This window comes from Ammospiza nelsoni, chromosome 1 (assembly GCF_027579445.1).
Source record: "Ammospiza nelsoni isolate bAmmNel1 chromosome 1, bAmmNel1.pri, whole genome shotgun sequence".
NCBI lineage: Eukaryota > Metazoa > Chordata > Aves > Passeriformes > Passerellidae > Ammospiza > Ammospiza nelsoni.
In genome coordinates this window covers 82349084-82375209 of record NC_080633.1, presented here as the reverse complement: position 1 = coordinate 82375209, position 26126 = coordinate 82349084, and the positions used below count along the sequence as shown (strand labels likewise).

Sequence of the window (26126 nt, the reverse complement as noted above, 5' to 3'; positions counted from 1 at the left end):
ACAAGGAAAGGATATCTCAATACGCTTCACTTAACACAAACATCTGCTACTCCAGTGCCATGCTATTAAGAGGTCTGGTGCACAGCCTGCATAGAAGTCCATGCTCCTACAGCTGAGGTTGCCATAAATCCTCGTGCTAGAGAGATTAATGCACCTCTGGTATGCCACACAAATGCACAGCCACTACAGCACTTCCAGCAAGATCTACACTGGGCTGCAAGGGGAGCAGAGCAGCTCTATCCAAACTCACACACTCATCCATCTAGCAATGATTCAAAATGACAGACCTGAAGAGTTTCAAAAATTCAGCTATACCACATGAATGTCAGCAAAAGCAACACTAGCCAGCTCTAACAGCACTTCACCCTGTCACCCCAGAAGCATGCCACAAGTCAGATTTGAGAAGTTCTGTGGGCTTCCTTTCTCTCAAAACCATAAGCCTGTATTACACAAAGGCATCAGAACTGGACAGGGCTTTTCCAACAATAGTAACAATGATAATTATGGAAAGCGTTGAATCATTCCCAAAAGCTTTTCCAAGTTCCATTACAAATTTACTAAAAAAGCTTCTCAGAGTTTGAATTGAATATCTGCAAATGAGAAAAACCAAAAAGTCTTCTGAGTCCTACTGTTTAGGAAACTCAAGCTACAGAGGAGAGAGATCCAAATGCAGGCAGTGAATCAGATGACAAATAAAGACATGAGTAAATCTTACACTCAAAAGCAGTATGCTGGCTGTTGGACTATTAATTCTATTTCACTTTCCAGCTCTCACTGCCTCTTTGAGATTTTCTACTTCACACAGAAACTACAAAATATTTATTAGGAATATGAAAAACTTTCTTCTGAATGAGACAGAAAAGTAGTCAATCTCTTCTATTATTCCAATCCATTATATGTTTCCAGTGGCCATCTCTTAAGAATGGCTGGAAGGGACTCTGGAGGTTGTCTAGTCCACCTCCCCTGCTAAAGCAGATTCTCCTAAAGCAGGGTGTGCAAGATCACACCCGTGCCAGTTTTTATTATCTCCCTAGAAGACCTCCATCCTGTTTTATCTCAGAATCAAGGGAATTTTTGAGAACAGGATTGACTGATAAATTCAGTTTCTCAATTAAATTATCTTAATTTTATTCTAGTTACATTATGGTTTGGGGCTGTGGTGGCCCAAAAAGAGGCCTCAATTCAGATAGATTTAACACTTCTAAAAATGGAGTTTGCTATTTGCGTGCTACACCCTGCCCTGCATAAGAGGAGCACATTGGCTTATCAGCTGTCCTAAGTCAATTATACATAAGAAAAATAGGTTTTTCCTACAGGAGGAGCAATTTGAGAACCACTTGATTTAGATGCTCTTTTTTTCATTTTTCCCTTTCCTACTTTTGAGACAAAAAATATTTTTATTTAGTGACTCCATTTCACTGTCTGCATCAGTATAATTTCAGAGGCCAGATACAGGCAGCAGAGGGGCTGTGTTGGGCTGTGTGATCCCAGTGGCACAGCACCAACATGCTGCCCTGACTGAAGATTTAGGAGTCTGAATGACTTCAGATACTCCCTGGGCCTTATTCAAGTCTTTGCAGACTACGTTTCAGCCAAGAAACTTGAATGACTACACCCAAGATCCACAAAGCCATTTGCACATCTTCACAGAGATGTGCATCTGGAGAGTCTCAATCACCTGCTCTGTAAAAATGCTGGCTGAAAACTATGTGTAACAGCCTGGTAAACAGCACTGGCCTTCCGCCTCCAATCTGTTAATCACACATTTGCACTGCCTCCACTTTGCTCCAGAGATCAGTCTGTCTCCTCTGCCATGGTGATCACATCGGGTTTTTGCTGAGGATTTTTCTTGGCTGGCTGGCTTCCAGAGATACTCTAGATTTGTGACCATTTTGTGGCCATTTTAAAAGGGCTGCTTTTCGTGCAATGTATTTAGCCAGACCAGATGTTCTTCTTGAAGAAATTAGTAGTTTTAATCCTCTTTTCTCCTCAGATTTTATCATTCAGGACTCCATTTTCTGTGCTACACTGACTAAAGCTCTTTCATCTATTTGGCTCTGATTTTCTACACAAACCAGATTCAATCTGTGTTTTTAGTTTTTTTGGGGTTTTGTTTGGATTTTTTTTTTTTTTCTGAAGAGGTAATCTCCAGTTTCCTGGCACTTTTTCTTCAACTGGCTGTTTAGAATCAGCAGGGAGTTTATGCATGGCTGGTTCTCCCAGCAAGGACTTCATGATCCTTTGTGCTATGTTCTGCATTGCCCATATACCTGCTGTTCTGAAAAGTCTGGCAAATATTACTTATTCTTCACAGATAAAAATAAATAACACATTTTTACCTACTTGCAGTAAACATTGAACTTTCCCTTTTGGAAACTCCCTAACTCCACCTGCAAGATGTGTTTGTCCTAGCATGATTTTTCAGGCTACATGATGTATTTTCTTTCCCAGTTTATGCAGGTGATTGCAGAGACAGGCCTTCCATAGCATTATTTGTGAGTTTTCTAAGTTGCACCAACTCTAAAATGCATTTAGAGAGCTTTAGTCTGATTAGATTCATTTACAGGAATGTATTTTGACCTGTGTTCCAGCCTGTCCAGCTACTCTTCTCTGCAACTTGCAAGTCCCAGTGAGAATGTAACTACTAGAAACCAGCGTTTCATCATGTTACCTGTTATTTCATCACAGAAGTTTCAGCAATTTTGGTGAGGGAAATGCAATTATTTCTTCAACATTCACCTGGGTAGAGTTATAATTCTTTAAGGTCAACTAATTAATGTGCAATTGTACAATGAATAAGACCTTCTTACATTTTGTATGTAATTTTATATAAATAAAAATGACTGAACTTTTTTCTTCCTCTACAACTAAAAATGAAAGCAATTCTTCCTTTTTGTGTGTTTTGGCTGGGCATATAGCAGAAAAATCGATGAAACTACAAATTTTAGTGGAAAATATACTGGGTTTAAACAGTAAGCCTGCTTTTGTAGATGTTTTGCACATGATTTTTCCATGCATCCGTTCCCAAGCTGCAGATTTATTTCTCAGCCTCCTTTATGGGATAGCTAGAGTATAATAATCTAAATACAACTCCAAGAGGAAACACAAAAGCAGCTGATTCTTATCTGATTTATTTCTTTTAAAATAAAGTTCTTGTTGCTCTTCCCATCCCTCATGGGACTTAATTGCACATGTGCTTTGGATTTCCTGATCCCACCCAAGGCTGCTTGGATAGGGATTTCAGTATTCCTTCCTATTCACCTGTCCCTACTTCCACCACTAGAATATTTATTTATTTTGCTTGAGTTTAGTTGGAAACTCATTGTGCATCCATGCAGGTCTACTGACACCCTTGCTGTTTTCAGTATTTAATGTCTGTTTTATGACCATTTTATGTAAAAAAACCCAAAAAAACACATCAGTTTACAAAGGATTTTGTCTGCATATATATTAGCATGTGAAATTCTCCACTCACCTTTAATTTGTCAATGCATATCCAGAGTTTTGTCGAGTACAACTCATTCAGCTTTATTTTCTCATGCTGAATAGCAAAATATTCTGTAAGTAACACCACTGTCAGATGTGTGAGAAAAGACTGGAATCATGCCTAGAGCAGTCTTCATAAATATATGATGGCATATTTTTGATCTTCTACGAACATACAGAATTATTGTTTCTTCAGACCTGTCCTGACATATTGTAAAAGCTTCATTAATAAATCCTAACATAATTAAAGTAAGAAAAAATGCCACTGTGAAAGGTTTTGTGTGAATTTGACAGTACAAAACTTAATTCAGACATTTTTATTGCCTAGGTATTCAGAAAACAAGAGCATGCATAATTCTACTGAGTAACAAAAATAACCATGCACCTAGGAGTCAGAAAGAGTTTGTGGTAGGAGGCCCCCAGCCAGGTAATAATTGGCATTGACTCCATGATCCAGAAGCCATGAAAGACACTTTATTATTATAAATCTACAGTTCTTACAGAAACAATGGTGGATCTAAGACCTGATTGGTCTCCAAGTGAAAACCTCACACACTATTGGTGGCTGTCAATAACACACTCTAGAGAACCATACCTATAAACAATGGTTACTGGAAGAGAGATAATTGTTTGACTTCTTTTCCTCTAAGTTTCCCAGGATTTTTCTGGGAAAGTCTTTGCACACTCTCTGAGGCCAGAGAGCTTCTGCCTCAGAGTTTCCCTGAGAAACGCTTCAGCTCATCAATGGAAAGTTCATCACTTCCCTCAAAGTCTCTCCTCTTGATTTCATAGTTCTCAAATTAACAAAGTGGGGGGAAAAAGTAAAGAACAGTTTGATCTTTCATCATTTCAGGTCCCTGAGATGAGTGGGAAGAGGCACAGAATCACTCTCAGAATTGCCCAAATATTTAGGTAAAGACTTGGAGCTTATGAGCTATTATCCTTACAAGCAGGATTCCCACAGACAGATACCCTAGAAGCAATGCTGAGTACAAATACTGGGCAGCTACTGCATTTTCCACTCAACACGGCTCAGAATGAATTCATTCTGTCATTCATATTTAAATGCAATTAACAGAAACCAATGTCACATAAATGTATCAGACACCGGATTTAATTTAAAATACTCAATTCAAAGACTGAGAAAGTAATAAATATATAACAGTATAAATCTGGTGGATTTTTTCCCAAAACAATGGAAAATGTTTAACTTAATCTCCATCCTAAGTCTAGAAATATTTACTGATTAATCAAATTATCTCCAAGGTGATTTCAAAATTCTGAAAACTCATGCTCACCTTAGTTTTCATTTAGAAACAAAAGTATGAAGAAACTGACTCACATAGCACATAAAAATGGACAATGCTACAATGAAGTTGTTATTTAACAAATAATTAACATAAATTTGTTTTGCTTCTGACGCAGTTACTGGTTTCTCCTAGAAGTGATTTCCATAAGGCTGCTTTATCCTGGGTACCCACATATATATAAAATTCTGAGATTTTCTCAGGTCTTTCATTTGATTTTTAATAAACCTAACTGAATCACACAGTTTAAAACCTGAACCAAAACCTGAACAGTTTTGTGGCTGACTATTTCTGACTACTAAAATGGTAGCCATACCCTGGGAATAAAAACCTGTAGGTTTTCATCAAGGAGGTAATTTTCAAAATTGAATATAGACATAACTGAAGGTATAAATATTAACCTCTAGTACAACTCCTTTTTTATTTTTTTTCCTTTGAACTATTTAGTTTTCATTACTTATATAAATCTGAATTGTTACAAATATCTCAATATACATGAACAGGCCCAGGTACGGACTCTGTAATTTCTCAATTTTCCATAACTTTGTAATGGTCTGTTCTTTGCTTTTGGTATTTTGATTATTTGTTTGGGAAAACAGTATACCAACCACCATTACATCCCTGATTTGGAAAAGCAAATAATTTTTTTTCCCAGGCACTTGAGCAAACATACAACATTCAGAAGTACTGACTGAAGAAGATAGTATTAAAATCAGGGAAGAAAAAAAAGGGAAAAAAACAAACATACAGGACATAAACTTATAACCAACTCCATAATAGATCAGCCCATATTCAATTCAGCCTTGCTTAAGTATGTACAATAGTGGTCACACTCTTCAAGTTCATATTGTTTGCAGTGTTCAGAAACCATGACTGAAAGAGCTTGACACACATTTTACACACTATTTACTCACAATGGAAGCCTGCTGCATATGTGTGATGTAGAAAAAAAATCTTATTGTATAATTCAATAGAGATATTTAACCATTAAGAGATACTTAACCAAAAAAAAAAAAAAAAGAAAGGTGGCATTTATTAATTTATTCTTCCCTGTGCACTCAGTAATCTTCCTCAGGAGCATCAGAAAGTTCAGAACTCAGGTATCAGTGGATCCAGTGCTTGGGTGTAGAGCTATCCCCATCCACCAGACAGAGAACCTGAACACCTAAGCTCAGACTCCTAGCTCCATTTTGAGGACAAACACCTGAAAGTACCATGATTTGAAGGCAGGCAAACTTGAACTAAAATACTGGCATCATAAACAGTGACATTATTTCTCTTAATTGCTTTATGGGTAAGATTATGTCCTTTAGAGGGCAATTCCCAAATCCACTGAGCATTTGGGAATTGCTTGTGGTCTGCAGGGGTCTAGATTTGCCTGCCTTCAAATAAATTCAAAATAACAGCTATACAAAAAATTTAATACAAAAATCTCATATATGTGTCTAAACCCAGATATTTCAAAGGACATTTAACTTTTAGTTTTAATAAATTGATTGATTTCCATAGTTTGACATGATTTATCACTCCCAGACCTGACAGCAGAAGCATCATATTGAGGTACCATCTGGGATGGATAAAACAATACATGCCAAAACAGAAGAGAACTAAAATCTGGTAAGGAAAAGGCAGCAGAAAAATAAGGATGAGGTAAAATGAAGGCAAAAAGGGTCCCAAAATACTGGATAAGCCGATCAGAGTAAAACAACTTTCAATCTCAATTTAGAACAGGTCTAGCTTCCTATGCTATGACTAAGTTTGTCTCTCTCAAACATTTAAGAGCAACAATCCACCTCATAAATTGGGCTGACCAGGCAAGCACACATTGGAAGCAACCCTCTCTTTGTGCCCTGAACCATTTAGGAGAGTAGAACCCTCCCTCCCACACATTCCTGCATGGAATCCTGACCAACCAATGTTCTTGTTACAAGTTCCTCAAATCCATCCTTCTACCTACGTTATAGCGACAAGTGTCCATGTCTCTCAGCCTCAGTATGGCTCCTTTGTTTCCTCAAAAGGTTAAAAAGCCTGAGTTTTCCTTAACTGTAGCAGCAAAAAACTTATCTCCTAACCTTGAAAATATTTACACCTCTTCACAAGGAATGAAGGGAACAGAACCTTTTGCCTTATGGAAATAGCCAGTTCTTCCCATAGTTCAGCAGTTGGGTGCATCCTTTAAAGACAAAGACTCCTTAGAGCTGAGGGTCAAGATGTGTATCTTAAATTTTTCTCTCCTGTGGCAAGGGAATATGAGACTGCTCCACCATTTTTCTATCACTCTAAGTGTTGATCTTCTAAATTTTATCTTTTTTTTATTTCAACAACCAATTGCAGGGGACACCACAGACCAAACAATGCCTTTTTGCCAAGTACTGATGATCACTAACACGCAGGGGTAAGATGAACTCATCTCCTCTCTGTAGCATCACCCAAAAGCATCAATGCCCTATCCCACCTAACCTTGCAGAACTGTCCAATGGATCTCTGCAGTACTACAAAAGACAATTCTCCCCGTGGCTAAAAAATGTGTCCTTAAGCCTGCTCTTTAAATATGCGTGACATACAAACTGTGGTTGGAACTCTAATTAATTGTTATAGGCCAGAACACACAATGCAGTTCCATGGCAGGAACTATCATGGTCTGTAAGCAAAAATCAATAAACATGTTTGCAGACACTCTGTTACAGATATCATGTCTTCCAGAGCACACTGTATATTCCATTTCTTTTCTAAATTGCTCAACACTGCAGCATCCAGTTGCCAAAGAGCTGGGACTCTCCATCAGCAACTGCTTGTGGCAAATTCTCCACCTGACAAGACAATATGAGAATTAAGGCAATCTGCCTTCAGTCTCTATATTAGTTTTTCTGCTGTCATTTTCTAGAGTTTCCTAACATTTCTGAACTTTCTCAGTATAGAGGTGACACTGAAAGAGGCTGATAGTCAAAGAGAGCTTGTGTCCCTCCATAAATATCACCCCGTTGTCACAGGATGCTGTGTGAGTCCAGAATTAGCTGAAGTGTGCCAGGGAAGTATACAGCCCGAAGATTTGGAAAGCAGCAGCCTGATTTATTTTCAAACAGATTCTACTTGGTGATTACTCTTGTGTGATTGTAATGATTTATAGTTTTAGTGAAAACACGAACAAGTGTCACCTTCTGAGAGAAAGCCATTTCCACAATTACCTTTTGTGCATGTAATGCAGTGTGGCTGACCACCATAGATAATACCCACTATCAGGAAGGGTGAAATTATTCCACTATAAAATCCAAATCAGCTGTTTCAGGAGTATCAGCTGTAAAATGTACACACATACTTTTTGATATCACCTCTACTTGTCATGCGAATGAATGCCCTCTTTTTATATCATCAGGAGATTCAGACTTCCCCTTTCTCCTTAAAAAAACCAAACAAAGGAAAGAAAAAATACACAAAAACAAACCTCAAAAATTTTAATACCTAAAGAAAACAGAAGCTTTACTCCAGTACAAGGGGAAAAATTTTAGTACCTATTTTGCTTCTTTACAACAAAACCAGAACAGAAGATTACTGTAAACATAAAAGAAATACAGCCTAACAAGCAGAGGTAGGGAGAAAAAAAAAAAAAAGTAAAGAGAATAAAAAGAATAAAAAGCTGTGTCTTGGCCAAATGGATTCATTTGTCTAGGAGTACACTTGCACAGGTATTTTACTAAGGCACAAAAAAATGACAGAACAGCAAATAAATGAAGAATAACATCTCTGCCTGGTTTTCTTTCTCTACTCTTTTCCTCCATCTCTGAAAATACTAACACATACAGATAAGCCAAACCAGCAGCAAAGCCCTGCCAATTTGCCAGCACTCTTCTTCAGTTAGATGCTTTTTAAATTTACATGACAAATTTCAACTGTACGGAAGGGTAGGAAATCACAAATGCAGGAGACTAAAACCCTCCAAAATTTTGTAGAAGCCAAGTGTAAATGAGTAACAAGCAGAAATGAGCAGAAGAGTAACACATCCAGTTGGCTGCCCTGCATGCCCTCTCTATAGTTTTTTAGTGGGGGTATGGATATGAACTTAAAACACCACACAGAGGAAAAAACCCTTTAACAATTAGCTGATATGTGTAGCCACACCTCTGCAGATGAAAAATCCCACACATGGAAAGAAAATTCAGAATGCAGAGTGAATCAGTACTTGGCCAAATACAACCTAAATGGTTTTGGAACAGTAGCCATCCTCTAATATATAGGTGAAGCTAAGAGCACCAGCTGTTTCAATAACTGTTTCCAGAAATTTTTTTTTAGCAGAAATGAAGCACTGCCTGCTGGTAACTGATTTCTGCACAAATATGTTGTAAAGGGAATATCAGGATTTGTGTGATCTAACATGATTTATCTAGGTTTAGGATCTAACATGCTTTATCTAGCTTTCAGCTGCATGTAAAAGAGGTCATTTGGGTAAAGATTACATATGTGAAATTACTCACTGCTAGCTGAATTCATCCTTTTCTGGCTTCAATGAAGTTTTACATTTGGTCAGTAACTATTCTTATGCAAGCAGCAAACAAGCTAATGACAATACTATTGGGATCCCAGAAAAATAATTGGAATACACTAGCCACCAAGTCCATCCATACCTCCTACAAAGGACTAGCTCTGGCTTCACAAATACTTATAAAACTTCTTTAAATTTCCAATACTCTAATTTAATTATTTGCGCACTTATTGTACAATCAAATCCAACAATCTGCCACCAGAGAGGTACCAACAAGAGGAAGAGGTACTTGACAGCAGTAGCATTGTGATACGTAGATGTACCACCCTTTGCCTTTTCTTAACTTTTTTCTTTTTTAAACTCTACTCTCAGCACCAATTTAGACAAAAGGTAACAGTCCAAATACCTCTGCACATTTTACTCATCCCTAGCACCAAAACAGACACTTGCACCAGCTCTATTATTTTTTGGTCACTCTGTGTGATTTGGTCACCTCAGTGTTCTTTGGAAAGTTTTATAAGCACAAGTTGCTCCCCTCACTTCCAACATTTTGAGGAACTTGGGACAGCATCAAAAGTAACACAAACTTATGCACTCTGCTTATCCATTGTGTGTCCTAGACACAAATGTAAAGGGCCTAAGGAGAAACAGGATTTTCGTGAATGATGCCACCTTCACATAAAAAAGAGAGAAAAGTGCCTATAAAAGGAAGGAATGCTCTTTATTCCTCTCACCCTTAAATAGATACCAGGCACAGGAGAACCCACGAGTTTTTTCATTTGTTTTTTCTGTTTCTCCCCTGCTTAGACACTCAAATAGAATGTAAAATCTCAGCCTTCTTGGCATTTCAATATTGCCAAACTATGATTGTCATCAGCTAAGGACATCCTTACTTGAGGTCCCTTATACCTTAAAGTGTGATATCAGAGAAAATGTTTCTTTCATTTCCTTTTCAGCACAGTTGCTTCACCCCAAAATAAAATGATGATTCATCAGGTTTTCTTCATGTATTTCACAAATAGGGCATCTGTTACACAAATAGTGACTGTAAGTAAAATACAACACAAAATCAATTGATTGAAATACACTAAACAAAATTTTTAGAAAATAAGTAAGTGGCCTTTTAAGGATTCTATTTATTTAGTGACTTGGAAAACTTAAGGTTAAAATATTAAAGCTTCATTCCCTTTATCTCTGAATTTGTTGATTATGAGTGCTTATTATGAGCATAAAGTAAAGATTTGATCCTACATAGCTACTTACAACTTTTGATTTTGTTCATAGCAAAGGGAACTCAAGAGCACTGACCCAAAAATTAACTGTAAGGAGAGTCTGAGTGATTTGTGCCTCCTTTTTTTATAGACTTGGCTAAGTACCACCTTAACCAAAGACAAACTAAGGTTACAAAGGCTTCTCACAAAAGATATATTAACCCCTGTTTATAACAATAGCAAACAATTGTTATTTTCAAAATGGAATTACAACCCTGGTGAGGATTTGATTTATTTAAAAATATTTTGAATTTTTTTTTTAATTATACTCTGTATTAAAATTCAGGTAAAGTCTGAAAAAGCATTTCAGGTTATACACATGAATTTTTTTAAAACCTCAATCATGGAATAAAATTCCCTCTTTATTTCTCATAGGTACACACAAAACATACACTCAAAGAACAGTATAATTTACTTAACTCATTATTTAGCCTACCATCTAACCATTGATGTCTCTTAACAAAGTATGTAACATGTATTTCAGACACGCTTGACACATGCAAACAATAGCAAGAATTCCCTTAGGTAAAATTTGTTCTCCAAAGTAGCTCCTTTTCCAGAAAATTCATAGTTCCAATCTTGCCTTTAATTCCTCGACTGCCTCGCTAATACATGTGCATGTATAAACACACAGACAAACAAATCTATAAACAAAAATCCTCAAGATTCCAGAATTTAAAGTTGAATAACACACATTTAAAAAAAAAAACAAACTATGATCTTCTTAGCCTGTATAAAGAATTCAATTTGAATCTTGCAGCAAAAATGAGATAAAATTGCCTTTAAAAGTGGACTCTGAGGTCCAACTCTGTGTTGTTCTAACTGAGAGATGTGAAGGTTCAGAATGAGAATAAGACATGTGGTGAGCTATGTAAATACAGAAGCAGGTGGAACAGGCTTATATTCAACCTTCTGGGCATCCCAAATAGCACATAGACTTCACAGAGGAAACATTTAAATGAGAAAGGCAAACTCAAGCATATGCCCTACAAATGCCCTAATGACCTGAGTTAATAAAGAATTTCAACTTATGGAAGAAGAAAAGATGTACACTTTGTACGTTTGTCAAAAGATTATGCAGGCTGATTTATATTGTTTATGGCAATTATAGCATAAAGACTTATAAACCAGCATGTATTAACTTTTTATTCTTTACAGACACATCAGAAAATTTGTCATGCAGGTAGAAACAAATAAATGTTTGAATTTTGAATCTCTCATTTCAAAAAATTGGAAAAAAGAAAAGGTGAAAACAGATACTGGTGACAGCCACCCACCAAATAATGCCAAAGCCCCACTGTTAATGCTGACCTTTCCTAGACGTCATGGTTTTTTGAGTACATTTTTGAAAATAAATTCACTCATTTAAAAACTACTATTTAGATTTCTGCTTTTATATTTTAAGAAATATAACAGAGTTTTCAGAAAATATAGCTTTCATCTTGGCCAATGTTTTTATGGATCATTCTACTGTTACTTGAGGTGAGCAATAACAAAGCAAAGCTTACAAAACAAATCCATGCAGAGTCAGGCCTTCTCTGTCTGTGAGCCTGCTATTGCTGCAGAGAGATAAAATATTTGCCCTTCTACAACCCCAAAGAGTGCTTCTTCCCTAATCCATAATCATTATGCATGCATTGTTCCAACGGGCAGCTTTGAACAATTTGACTCTTCGGCTTCTCCGTCAAGAGCTTAAAAGGCTTTCACTTGCTCTATTTTTCTTTATTCTTCTACACAAAGAAAATTGCTGAGATACATCAAATACTGGTTTGCTAAAGATATTATCATATGGAACTTGCTTATTCAAACAACATGCTCTTCCTATAAAGCACAGAACCATGACATGTGGGATGACAACTTTGATGCACCCACAATGGGCAGCGATGTCTCAGCACACAGCGCCAGCTCATGTTTAAATGCACATCCTGTCTGATGCACTCTGGAAGCACATTAACCCCACTTTTACAAGGGATTAACTTCCACTAAACTGGTGGAAACAGGACCCTTTTAATAGATGTTCTGCATTTCTTTTGTGATAACTTGAATTTCAAATGGATGTCTGGTTTTGGTTTGGATTTTTGGTTTTTTCCAAGGAAGATTATCTTGTGTTTACAAACTATTTTCCAGTCATACACTTGTAAAAGATAGGACACACACATATTTTTCCTCAAAGAAATTTTTGAAAAAGTTTGGAAACAAGAAGTCATTATTTAATGCATTCCCTTTTAGAAAGCTTTCCTATTACAAAACAAAATCTGGTAATCTTGCGAAGTCTGATGATGCTCCAAAAGAACACTTTGTTTATAAAATGCCTATCTTTCCAAAAATACAGAGAAATTTGTAAACAGAATATTTTCAAATATGCTTTTGCAATAAATGAGATTATTACTGTTGCAGTTTATTACATGTAACATGAAGACTATTGTCTTCCCAGTGGCAGTGTGTGCACAAACTAATATATTTCAACAGACAGTTAGGCATGACAGGTGAGGGAATGAACTTGGACAAAAATAACTGATGTGCGTCAATGGTCAAAATTTAGTTTGAGGTATTCCCTTTGTTTTCCAGAGAGAAATGTACAATAAGAAAGATTAACCTGATGAATCAGCTATTATATAAAAAAAAAAAACCCAAAAACCAAAGTGGCAATGCTAAGGAAATAAAGTTATAAGGGTCTAATTGAAAACTGTAGATAAGTAGGATGCAAGTTGTTCCAATTTGCTTCCATGTTGGAAGTATTTGCTGTGCAAGAGAAAAAGTCATTTTTCTCCTGATTCCCACACATAATAGCAAAACTAGAGCTTGAGCAATTTTCTAAGATAATTAAACAACAGGTATATGGATTGTCTTGTTTCTAGCTTTTTTTGTCTTGTTATTAAGCTATGCTGAAAGCCTCTAATAGCTAGCACTTCACTGTGTGCCCCTTTTCCAGATGTGCAAACGTGGTTTATTAGCTTGTGAAACATCTGCATGTTTTTACAAAAGCTGGCTCATGCTAAAAAAAAAAAAAAACCAAGAAAAAAAAATCAAAGCAAGCAACATAAGTAAGATTAAAGGAGACTTTTTTTACATTATTACTATGACAAAAACTGTGTGAAGAAAAATAAATATTAAAAGAAAATTTCTTCTGTTTGTACATAAAATGTTCAAGTGCTCAGTCCCTTGCCAAAGAAACGCTAACTAGCACATAAAGTACCAACAGGTTAAACCACAACAAGCTTTATTTTTCCACTGAAATTCCATCATTTTGTTCTGCTAGGATTTCATACATCTTTTGCTTTGCTTCTCACTTTTGTTCCTGCCTCTTTTAACCATAATACCAGATTACAAGACAAGACCTGAATGTGTTGTTTAGCATGTTTGGAAATCCTAAATAATCCACCCTACAAATTAAAACAAATGTTTCAGTCACCTAACAGCTGATTTGGAGCTGCCAAAACTAGCATATCCAAGGAAACACATCTTTTGGATAATGGCTGTCCTGAGGCACTCTAACAGAATTAAAAGTGAAGTAGAAGGAAAGAAAAGGAAGTTAAGATCTGGGAAGAAAAAATATGAAGGAGTAATAATGGTAGGCTTGAAAATAAGGGGGAAAAATTGAATACTAGGTGTAGGGATAGTAAAGATATACTGATGAAAGGAAAAAAAAAAGAACACTTTTGATTTAGAAACACAAGTTTTCTAAAGATTTGTTGAAGAATATTAGAAGATACTGAGGCAAAGAAGTGGCGCTACAATACTGAAGATAAAATAAGAAACTTTTCTAAAAGTCAACTTGAGAAGACTGTTTAAAGGTGTAAGACTGAAACCCAGTAACCTGGTATAACAGCAGGTTATAGTAACCTACTATAATTATCAGCAGTATGATTTCTGTGCTCAGTTTGTAGTTTTTTTCTGATTGATTGGAGTGAGAAGGGGTCTCTTTGATTCAGCACAATTATAAACCTCTGTAATTTACATATTTCTCCCTCATTAGTGAATTCAGCCTACTGATGCATGTCCTAACAAGGGAAAGCCATGAACTTCAATCTATGCATAGCAGCATAAACTGCAACAGCACCTCTTAGTGTAGTCTGTCAACAAGAATCTTTAGGACTTGAATTATTTGTCAGGATATTGATCATGGCACAGAAGATTAAAGTAGGCAGCCCAAATTCTGTATACTAAAAGTGCTTGGTGTGTCACAGCTTTAAACATCAGCAACAAAACTGAATATTTACTAATATTGTAATTTTGATTAAATATAAGCTAACATCAGATATTGTTTCTATAATGGCAAATGAAATCTGAAAGTCTAATTAAAACATACACAAGTTGTTTCACAAATCACAAGGACATTTTACTTTTCTGTACTCAGCTGTGTATAGTATTACTTCATGAATTAACAGGGACAGTACTGAACCTAAAGGTAGTTAATTTTAAATTGTATTAATGAATACTATGAAAATCCACTCTAAAAAAATCACAGCAGAGTACGGCAACATCAGATATGTATGGCCTGGGAGAAAGGCTAATCTGGAATTAAAAGGGATAATATGACTTATATAATAAGGGGACCAGAAAAAGGACAAAAACAGATGCATATTTATGTGTAGCTATGAAGCTCATGAATATCTTGATTATCTGCTTTAAAACATCTGTTTACCTTCATCTTGCAGAGGAATTCAGGAAACAGAAATAAAACATACCTGTATTAGAGAGAGATCCTCAAGATTCAATCTGAAGAGGTAGTTTCTGGGGGTTAAAAAAATAGCAGATAAAAATGAATTGTTACTAATGTTTCAGTGAAAAATCCAAATGTTACCACTGTTTAAATAAAAACATAATTAATTACTGTAAAGGCAGAAAAAAATTTAGACCTGACAGGTATTCAGGGCTTCAGATTCTTTCAGAGGCTGTCTTAATATGCAGCCCTTTGGGATAAGGACTAAGTTAATTTCTAAAACAGATTTTCAGTCTGAAGGTCTGGCTGAACATGAATGAAGTAGATATTTATACTGCATGCATGTACATCTGATTCATTGCTGCAGTGTTCTTTTAGAATCAACGGGAAGAAATACTCAGAGGTTTGGCAGATCCATGGCACCAGTGCTGGATGGCTCCATCAGAACACACGGACAGGCTAAAGCTCTCCATTCCTCCCCACAAAGATGGGAACTTCATGCAATTAGCTCAGCCACATGCATGTAAACTTTGAAGCACAGGATCCCAGTATGATGGCAAATCTGTACAAGCCCATGAGTTTTCACAATTTGGAGCAAAGTCTTGCCCTATGTGGTCTCACGCTTCTCCAAAGCCTAAGAATGTTTTCACACAGACAGCAGGAGCTACACGCAGACCAACCAAGAACAGGTTTCAAAAGCCTGCACATCTATTGCAAAAATATTTCTCATCCTGCCTTTTCTCTACAGCAGCATCACTGCACCTACAGACCTTGGGAGGGCTCCAGGCAAGCCACAAGCAAGTAATATTCCTCCTCTGACATTACTTTCTTTCTTTCTTAGTTCTTATCACACCTCTTCTTCTTCTTTTCATTATTTGTTTTTTCTACTGCATCTTCACAGAAGTAATATCCCATAGTCCTCTTTTGCCTGTTACGTTATTTAAAACAATTCTGATTTTCCAATGCTACTACAGAGTGATAACATTTTAGAGATGAAAATAAAAAGGATTTTTAAATAATAATATAAATTACTTACATCCTAATTTATTCATAACAAATATGCTACACAATTGATAAGATTTTTAAAAATTCACTTCAAGTAAAAAAACCCACAAATGCTAAAGAGATGAGTGAATTTAAACTTGAACTTTAAATATTTGCAATATTCATTAATGATTTGCAATATTAAATCCATGTAACTTATAGGCGCGTAATCAAAATTAAAATTAGGCCAATTTTTTTTATATAATAATTCTAATTCTTTTCCAAGAGGTATGAGGTATTGTTAATGGGCACAGAACCTGTAGTTTACATCTCTATTTTTTTTTTTTTTTTAATGAGACAGCAGAGTAGGGGAGAAAAGCAAAACCAAAATCTGCCCAACTCAGAAAGATAACCACCATGGACATCATGGCTGTCTTTATTTATGGACTCTCAGAAACAGCTATGAGTATTTATTTATTGACTCTGGTACATGTATGGTCTACTTAAATTGTGGCTGTACATGAACCATCTCACTAGTCTTTCCTAGGAGTACTGCTAAACAAAATGCAGGAGGTGGGGTATTAAGAGCAAGAATCCACGTGAAAGTAAAATAAAGAAAATATTTATTATTATACAGTTAAATCAGCACAAAGAAATAGCTATAATACTTGAGTTTGCGTCATGAAGAGACCTGAAGTGTATAAGCAAAGAAAACAGTACTTTGCACAACAACGTGTACACACACAAAGCTTCACCAACAAGTTACATGGACATGGACTTGAAAGACTCTCACCAAAACAGCAGGAACTAATGCATTGTAGTCTTTCTAACACTTCTACACTCCCTATCTAAGGGCAAAAATTACCTTCACTTTCACAGAATGTCTTGCCCAGAAGTTTTCAGGAGGGAGCATAAATACTTGGTCTGCCCCTCATCTTGGTGCATTTAAACTTTCGTCACCCATCACTGTACTTCTTTCACTCCAATATGAATGAAACCAACTTCACTGCTGGTGCAAAACAACTTTTTTTTTCTTCCAGTGAAAATGAACTGAATGCTCAGCAGGTATAAATTGCTCTCTTAACTCAGTGGTATCAAATGGCACATAAATGCCCCATCTCACTCTACAAATAAATGCACTCTCTGTTGCAGAATATGTGAGCAGTCTCGTCTCACATGTTAAGTTTTCGGGACTGTAGTTCATACAGATTTCAATTGCTATGTGTACTTCATCTTCAGATATCTGCTGAAAATTTATGCCTGATGAGGTCTTTTTAGGACAGATTATCAAATTAATATTGTTTTCTTTATCATCTTCCATTCTGACATCAATTCATCCTGTTAAAAAGTAAGCTATTGTCCCAAACTTAAAGATTCTAAACAAATAAATGCACAAACACAGTGCTAGCCTGAAGAAAAACAGACATTCAAAATTTTTCTTGCCTTTTTTTTCCTAGAAAATGAGATTTTTATCCTGTTCAGTAGAGCACAACACTTCTACACATTAATATATTCAGTGTGAAATTAGAAAAATTGATCCTGTAAGTGTTAGGGAGACAAAAATGTCTACATTCATGTGAACGATCAAGAGGCAGAGCTAATAAGTGTACATTTTTCAATTTCCTGTGGCTGCCAATAACCAATTAAAATATTTTTAGCTTTATAAAGCCAGCAGAAGGAAAATTGAATAAGAAAAGCAATGTGAAAGAGGCAGTAAAAACACTCTAGCAACATAAACTGGGCAAATGGACAGCACAGATTGACTGTGACTACATAAATAATCCTGGGCTAAGTGTCAAACTAGCACTCAGAGAGCAGAGTTATTCCTACCTAGATGTGCCCACTTCAGTAAAACTTGCAGGATTTCATCTAGCTTTACAAATCCAACAGTTTAACATTTTAAAGCATGCATCACTAGAATGTGAGAACTCATTCAGAAAGCACATATATGAGAAAATATCTAAAATAAAATTAAAGAAATGAGCATGACAGTAAAAAAACACATTGGAAATGTAGTATTAATAAATCTGGCAGTCCAAAGAAAAAGTCATTGCCAATTTTCATTGCATGTGCAAAGCCATTATGCTCCTCACGAGATAGGTAACAACATTTTTTCAAAATGTTATTGAGATTATGCCCCAGACTGCCATTTTTCAACATTGGTTCAGCTTTATTCCATGGTATTTATGCTTTGAAGGCAACAAAAAATGAGAAAAAAAATGAAATTACATTTCTGAAGCACAGATACTACCTCAGCACTCAGCCCTGCTTCTTTTCCAAATATGGTGGCAACGAGCAAGACAAATTTTGCACGCTGGAACTAAACTGATTTGACACTGGCGGTAATTGGCAAATTTGTTTCCATTTGGTGCTTAATGAATGAGGAAAGCAAATATGTTACATAAATCTGCAAACAGAAGGACACTTAATGAGAAGAAAACACAACTAACACTGAGATAAAGCAACATCCTTTACTCCTTCGGAGATCCAGCAGGCAGTAAGCATTTTGCTTTATATTCACAGTACTGAACAACTCTTCTAGCTCAGCTGTTATAATTAAAACCCATTAGTCAAGAGCCTGCTCAAACCCAAGGGTAAACACTTCCACTGGTATCAGTGGGAGCTGAATGAAAGCACACAAAAAGCATGCTGCAGTCACCTCCTTCACAACAATATATTTCAATCTATTGCCATGAATACGTTCAGTATGACTACAGCTAAAAGTATAAAACTAATGTTCTGTATGTTCCTGAACAATCCAAGTTAAAAAACAATTAAAAATTTGTAAAGATTCAAAAGTATATCATGTTAGTAATGGTTGTTAAATCCAGCATTTTACCTTTTTTTGTGAAAGTGCAAGCTCTAAAAGCTGAATGGGACAACAATAAATACTTCTGTACTAGACACAGACATGAATTAGAAGAACATTAAGATGGCACACACAGTTCAGGGAGACATGGATTCAGGATTACGCCTTTTAAAAAAGATGGCAAAATATAATAATATCACAGAAAATCTCCATAACCCATCTTAAACCCCCACATGCATTTGCATTTGAAAGCCTGAATCCAGAAACAGGGGTTTCAGCAAACTCAGACACTCGAGGTATGACCAGACATGCTGCCAAATCTCCTGGAAATAAACCAAAAAAAGATTACTTCCTGTTCACGTCTTTCAATAAACTAACTCACATGAAAGAAGAAAATTTTATTCAATTCACTGGGAGAAAAAAGTAGTAAGACTAAAAATGTAAAGTATAAACTCCACAGGAGTCACCTATTAAGCAAAATTTCACAATTCCACAACTGAGATGGTAAAGTTCTGGATGAAAGGCAATTCTAGCTTTGCAGTGTTGTAAAGTCAGCAAGTGGAAAGAAAATTTTACAAAACCAAAAAACTGTTAAGGACAAAAGGAGATAATCAATATAAATAAAACTATAATGTACAAAACATATTTGGTTAAATTATAAGTCTATAGGAAAAATATCTAAAAAAGCCAAGGATTATATAGTGGAAATAAAAGAAACCTAGTACAAGTGTTCTAAGTTGAATCATTTATGAAAATGGTCAAACTACAAGAACAAAAAGCAGAATGGCCAAAAGTTATATATTATCTTCATTTTGCATGAAATGGAAGCCACAGCAAATGAGAATAATGAAATGAGAGGCTTACTGATAAATGCTAAAGATGTGAAAACATCACATGCACAGAGAAAAATATTTTCTGACTAGTAGGTCTTTTTGATCCATCCTAAAAATTATGGAGAAATTATTTCTGTTGTTCTTATTGCTCTTTTTAAATAATTTGTAAAATTACAGGTTTTCTAGAGGAATGAAGGCGAATCCCAGCTTATTAATATTCGAAGTGGCAAAACGAAGTCTCACATAATAAAAAGCTGACCAGTGAAACAATGAGCTTGTCAAAATGAGTAAGAAAATCTCTATAGGATTCAATTATGATAGAATCCAAATAAAAACTGAATTAACCCACTCAAAGATCTTGTGAAACCCAATTTCCTTCTCTGATGCTTTCTCCTCTGGATTAGTAAATTGTGCTTTGAATCCCTGTGGTTCCTCATGCAGGCTCAGCTATGCTGAAGATCCTAGAACACAGCACTCCTGCACAGATGTTCAACAACAGCCAGATGTCACTTCTACATATTTCTTGCCATGGGCTTCTCCAGAAAAAGCAGAAAAGTACTGGGTGCCCCTGCACCTCTGGAGGTCACCCTCCTCCTGAAGTCATGCCTTGTCATCTCAAACTTCCATTATCATCTTTCTCTGCTGGCCTTGACTTCTCACACACAGCACTCAAGATCCCCCCAGCTGGCAATGGCCTCACAACATTTGACACCTGTGTGCCTACAATGCATGCAGGTCAAGGGTGTTTCTGAGTATTATGCTGTAGTTCAGGTGAGTTTGTGAGGTTATTGAGCTATTAATTTAGTAAGCTGTTGTTGGATACAACTTTACCCTGAAATACCAGCTCAACCAAAATATTAATCCTATATTTTATAACTGTGGCTAGCCAAATCTTTATTACTTTTTTATTGCTGCAACACATATGTCAAAGTACATGCCCCCAGTTTTTATATTTTGGCAGATATTACATATACTGTACAGTATTCAATCACATTAAGAGCCATGAAAATTCTATGTGGTCTTGTTACCATTTCATTGTTCAACATATTAATCTTCTGTTTCTTTTCAAGATTAATTTGAAATTATATTTAAGCATTCTTGTTATATCTCATCCAAATGTCCCCCAACAATGGAAATGGGCTTAAAACCATAAATTTTAGACAGTTTGAATATTTTGTGGTCTCCTACTACAGTAATTAACTTGGGCACATAGAGTTTGCTTGAGTTGCAGGTGGGGTGCAAGAAAGGTCAGTGGGAGAAGGTAAAGAGTCTAAAGTATCCACAGTTTGGATATTTTATTTTTCTTTTTTTAATAACTGAAATGACAATGACAAAAGTTCCATTTACCCCTAATAAAGGGGTCATTTCTTTTTTGTTCTAACAGACGAGAACAAAAACTCAAGTCAACTCCAGGGCTTCTGTGATGATGCACCATGTCAGCTATTCTAATTAAAATGCCAAGACATCAAATCAGAACAAGAACAAGTAGGACTTTCGTGGAGTTAGTGAATTGCCTAGCATCACTCTGCAACAAGACTATTACCAGCATCGGTGCAAAGAAGGAGAAAACTGCAGAGTGGAACCAGGCATGAGCAGAAGACATATGAAGCTTTAGAAAATATTCAGGAGCCTGTTAGCAAGGTAGGAAAGACAAGCAGTAGGGGGGAAAAGACCTCCCTCTTTTTGCAGCACTTAGATGATAATTTCTCACAGATTTAGCATTAAACCAAACATTAGATTAGATTGTGTTAGATTAGCCCAGTTCAGTCAGTGGAAGGACATTGATTACCCTGAGCCAAGTGTTAAATGAGCAGTGATACCCAGATGGATGTTGAAAGAATAGAGCACCAATTCCCTCTGCCTGTATATTCTCCCTGTATCTGTAGCCCTCAGAGTGCCTTATTAACAAGAAGCTCTCGGATTCTCCAGCTGGGAGCAGACAACAGTAAAAAGCAAACCTGTGTAGTTATTTATTCCTTTATTACAGATCCTTAAGCCACTGCTAATGAATCCTTTAATTTGGCTTTCTGTTATTATGGCAAGTAGTGGTAATGGTTCAAATTAACGTTCCCAAACACACATCTAATTAAGGGAGAAGCCATACTGTTGCATTCCTTCATCAGTGAGATTAGGAGTGACTGAGGAAATAAGCCACCTCAAAGCAAGACATAATCCTAAAAACCAAGTTTAATTAACTTGAAGAAGAACGTACAGGAGAAAGCCACCACTATTAGGATACTCTGTGTGAAAAAAAAAAAAAAAGGTAAGGTATATCTAAGTATGTATTATTCAATTAAAAAGAAAGTTGGATAACCTTGAGACCTATTTCTGATATTAACTATATCATTTAAAAGTATAGCCCAACTTGAATTAAAAAAAAAAAAAAAATCAACATTTTAGGAATGAACTCAATCCAGGCTGCTACCAGTTCAACATTTCAAGCATAGGAGGCTTGAGAAAAGAGGATAACTTCATTTCTCATTAAAAATAGACATAATTCTTCTCATATGGTTTGAATAAAACCACTGAGAAAACAAAATAAAAAGTCACCAAGAAAGAAGAAAAATTTAAAAATTGCCCTTAACTACTGGATTTCAGACATACTTTTTGTCAACTCTCATTCAGCCAAAATGGATTAAACACTTTTAGCAATTTTTGGTTTATCAGAACTAGAGCTGCTACATGTTAAGTACATTGCCAGGAGATGAGGAGGAAAAAAACTCAATGCACAATTTGTCTGGGCAATTCACAGACTGTTGTATCCTTCCCCTAATCTGGTCTTCTCCCTCTTTAACTGACCTTCCCAAAGAAACATATGGCAAAGCACTTTCACACAGCAAAGAAGACAAGGGTGTTCTTGGAGAAATCCATTACTCTTTAAGCCTACATTTCTGTGTTTCAAAATACAGAAATGACAATAATATTTTATTACATGCTAAATCAGTCCACCACGTAACACAGAGAAAAATATTTCATCTGAATATTTTATTGGAATTTATCAGAATAAGATAAACAAGCAGTTTCTCATTTCCTTGAGCTTACTGAGGAGCTAATGCCCTGAGAGTAATCCTTCGCTGGTGCCACTTAATTATAAAAGTAAATTCTGCCCTGCCATATGGGTTGGCTTTTTTCTAAGAAAACAAATGAACTCCCAAGAAGGTTTCAGATTGCAATAGAACTCATTTATTTTTATCTGCCATGTCACATACAATATTAAGAACAATGCCTGGGGCACATTTTAAAGACACAGTTTCATGGGAGCATGGATTGCATGATTAATGTGAAGGCACGTACTAGTGTTGGAGCGGTACCACTCACTGATGGCTGCTGATGGTGTAAGGAAACTGAAACAAGGCCCCAACACTGACTCCAGATTAATCAACTCAATATCTACAGGAGAACTGGATGTTGTGCAAAACAAAAAAAAAATTACCAACCAGTTATTACCTTCTCACAAGGAGTGGAAGACAACCTGAGGAAGCTGAGGGCGGGGAAAGGCAGATATATACAATTGTAAGCCATCTATTTTTGCACAGCAACAGGATGCCCACAGACATCAGAAGACCACCTTTATTTCCCAAACTGGACAAGCAAGACTAATCTCAGCAATGTAGGAGGAACTTCCTAGTAATTCCCTGCTATGGTGAATACTATAGAAAAAAGTCCCTTGCATACTTTTAAAGACCTCCATACCAAAACTGTTTCTGTTCTAATTTTGTTTGCCTCAGCAAAATGTGACAAAACTCATTCCTTCTTGACTAAATAACTCATGGCCAACTTGAACTATCTGGTTTCCTGTCAACACTGCTCTTCCATTTATACTGCTACATCCTTTTCTAGGTGTACCTGCTGATGGATTTATGGGCAGGTGCTGTCCACACATTCAGGCCTTGTTTGCCTGCACCACATTTCCAACCCTCTTCTCATCTGCCTTTTAGCAGTCCTTCCTTACATTCCAACTAATTTCATTAAACCTTGTTCAAGCATTGCACACTAGCACAATTTAAAGGCTCCAAAGAACCTTGTGCAAAGAGATAAAAAGTTCTCAATCACTCTGGGAGGCACCTATTGGGGTATCATAGGATCATATCTGTCTTTCCATGTAGTTGCATTGGCAACTCCCAACAGGAATGCCGTCTGGATCCCAGTTGGGATCTTTGCTACCATTCTCAATAAGACAAATCATAAACATCTTTAGAGGCTGTAGAACTTCATAAATGAAAAAGAGTCACCTGCCATGAATATCAATAATGGAAAAGGGATTTTAAAATTTCCAATAGTATCAAACTTCCACAATAGTATTTTGTTTGATTTCTAAGGCAGAGAAATTTGGGATCATTAAATCCATTACGGTGGAAAAAGCCAATTATAAACATAAGATGAACCAAAACACAGCTTCTGGCTGTGAAAAATCATTTATCTAGTTTAGAATACCACCAAATTACTAAAGCAGAATCCTGAAGGTGCAAGGATGGAGTGGGCTGACCCTGGCTGAAGACCATTTTCTCATCAAAACTGCTCTATCACTCCCTCCTCAACTGGGCAGGAAAAGAAAATAAAACAAAAGATGCATAATGACAGTTAGACATCATTCACTGATCAGAATAATCAGAGTAGACCTGATTATAGGCTGGGGACAGTGTGGCTGGACAGTGCCCAGGCAGAAAGGGACCTGGGGGTGCTGATCCACAGCCAAAGGAACGTGAGCCAGCAGTGTGTCCTGGTGGCCAAGAAGGCCAAGGAAATCCTGGCCTGTATTTGGGATAGCGTGGCCAGCAGGAGCAGGGAGATCATCCCTCCCCTGTACTCGGCACTGGTGAGGCCACACCTTGAGGCTGTGTCCAGTTCTGGTCCCTCAGTTTGGGAAGGAAAATGAGACTTGAGCACATCCAGAGGAGGCAACGAGGCTGGTGAGGGGCTTGGAACACAATCCCATGAGGAACAACTGAGGGAACTGAGGGTGTTTAGCCTGGAGAAAAGGAGGCTCAGAGGTGACCTTATCACTCTCTACACCTTCCTGAAAGGTGGCTGTAGTCAGGTGGGGGTTGGTCTCTTTCTTCAGGCAGCAATGGACAGAACAAGAGGACACAATCTCAAGCTGCACTAAGGGAAATATAGGTTGGGTATTAGGAAAAAATTTTTCACAGAAAGGGTGATAAAATACTGCAATTGGCTGCCTGGGGAGGTCATGGAGTCACCATCCCTGGATGAGTTTAATAAAAGACTGGATGTGACACTCGGTGCCATGGTTTAATTAAGGTGTTAGGGATAGGTTGGACTCAATGATCCTGAATGTCTCCTCCAACATAGTCATTCTGTGAATTCTGTGATTCACAATGAATAGATTCAGTCTACCTGCAGTGGAGACTGCATGCAGAAGGAGTGTAATCAGTGAGATTATCAGTGTGATCGACACTTGCAGTGTTGGGACTACAGCACCCTGACAAGTGGCTGCCAGTCTCTGAATCTAGGACCCCATGATGTACAGGGACTCGTGGGGCACAATGCCTAAAGAACAGAAAGGTGTGTAGTGAAAGGGATGTACTGAAATCAATAATACATACAATTACAGAAAACTGCAGGCAAGCTTAGGTATTCTAAAGGAAGATCCCCATGGCCAAACACAACACCAGAAAGGTTAAAATTTAGAATGGAAATGCAGAATAAGGAAAGGGAAAATCAATACCTTCTATGAACAAGTAACAGCCAACTATACTGAACTGCGTGAAACAAAATTGCTGTTATAATTTTAATAACCTTGAATTATGTTTTTTTTAATTTTAGTCAGAACAAGAGATATAAAGCTCTGAAGCATCATTGACTTTTAGGAAAAATACATCTTTTGATGTATGGGATCTTTAGCAAAAAAGCAGAATTAATAGCTGATTTTTTTGTAGTCACTGCTCATTCAACAAAATCATCCCAAGCTTATGCCACAGTGATTTAAAAAGCTTCATCAAAAGCACTGGTTTAAATGAGCTTATTTTTTTCTCAGATTTGGACTCCAGATAAACAGTATAGAGAATAAAATAAGAGAGGAAGGAGAGAAAAGTATTTTTATTTTTTTAACAGTTATTGGAATATCTGTACAGAATGCACTAATCCAGCACACATTTCCATGGGTCTGGGGCCTGGGGAGAGGCTCAGACAACTTATGATGACAGTCCTTACAGAGTAGCAGCAGTTGATAACCTCACACCTTGTTCCACTGGGTATCTTACAGGATTGAAAAACCAACATCAAGAAGGCACAGAAGACCCCACTTCATATGGACCAAAGATATATGAATATACACA

General features: G+C 36.7%; 1 protein-coding gene across 5 annotated transcripts in view; it reads right to left on the bottom strand.

Moving 5' to 3' along the window:
* Positions 1 to 26126, bottom strand: part of SEMA5A (semaphorin 5A) — a 403052-nt gene that overhangs the window by 169666 nt on the left and 207260 nt on the right. For all 5 annotated transcript variants that reach the window (XM_059472240.1, XM_059472411.1, XM_059472324.1 and 2 more), the window contains one exon: positions 15230 to 15275. In XM_059472240.1, coding sequence (XP_059328223.1) covers positions 15230 to 15275 — 46 coding nt within the window. The remainder of the gene's footprint in view (positions 1 to 15229; positions 15276 to 26126) is intronic.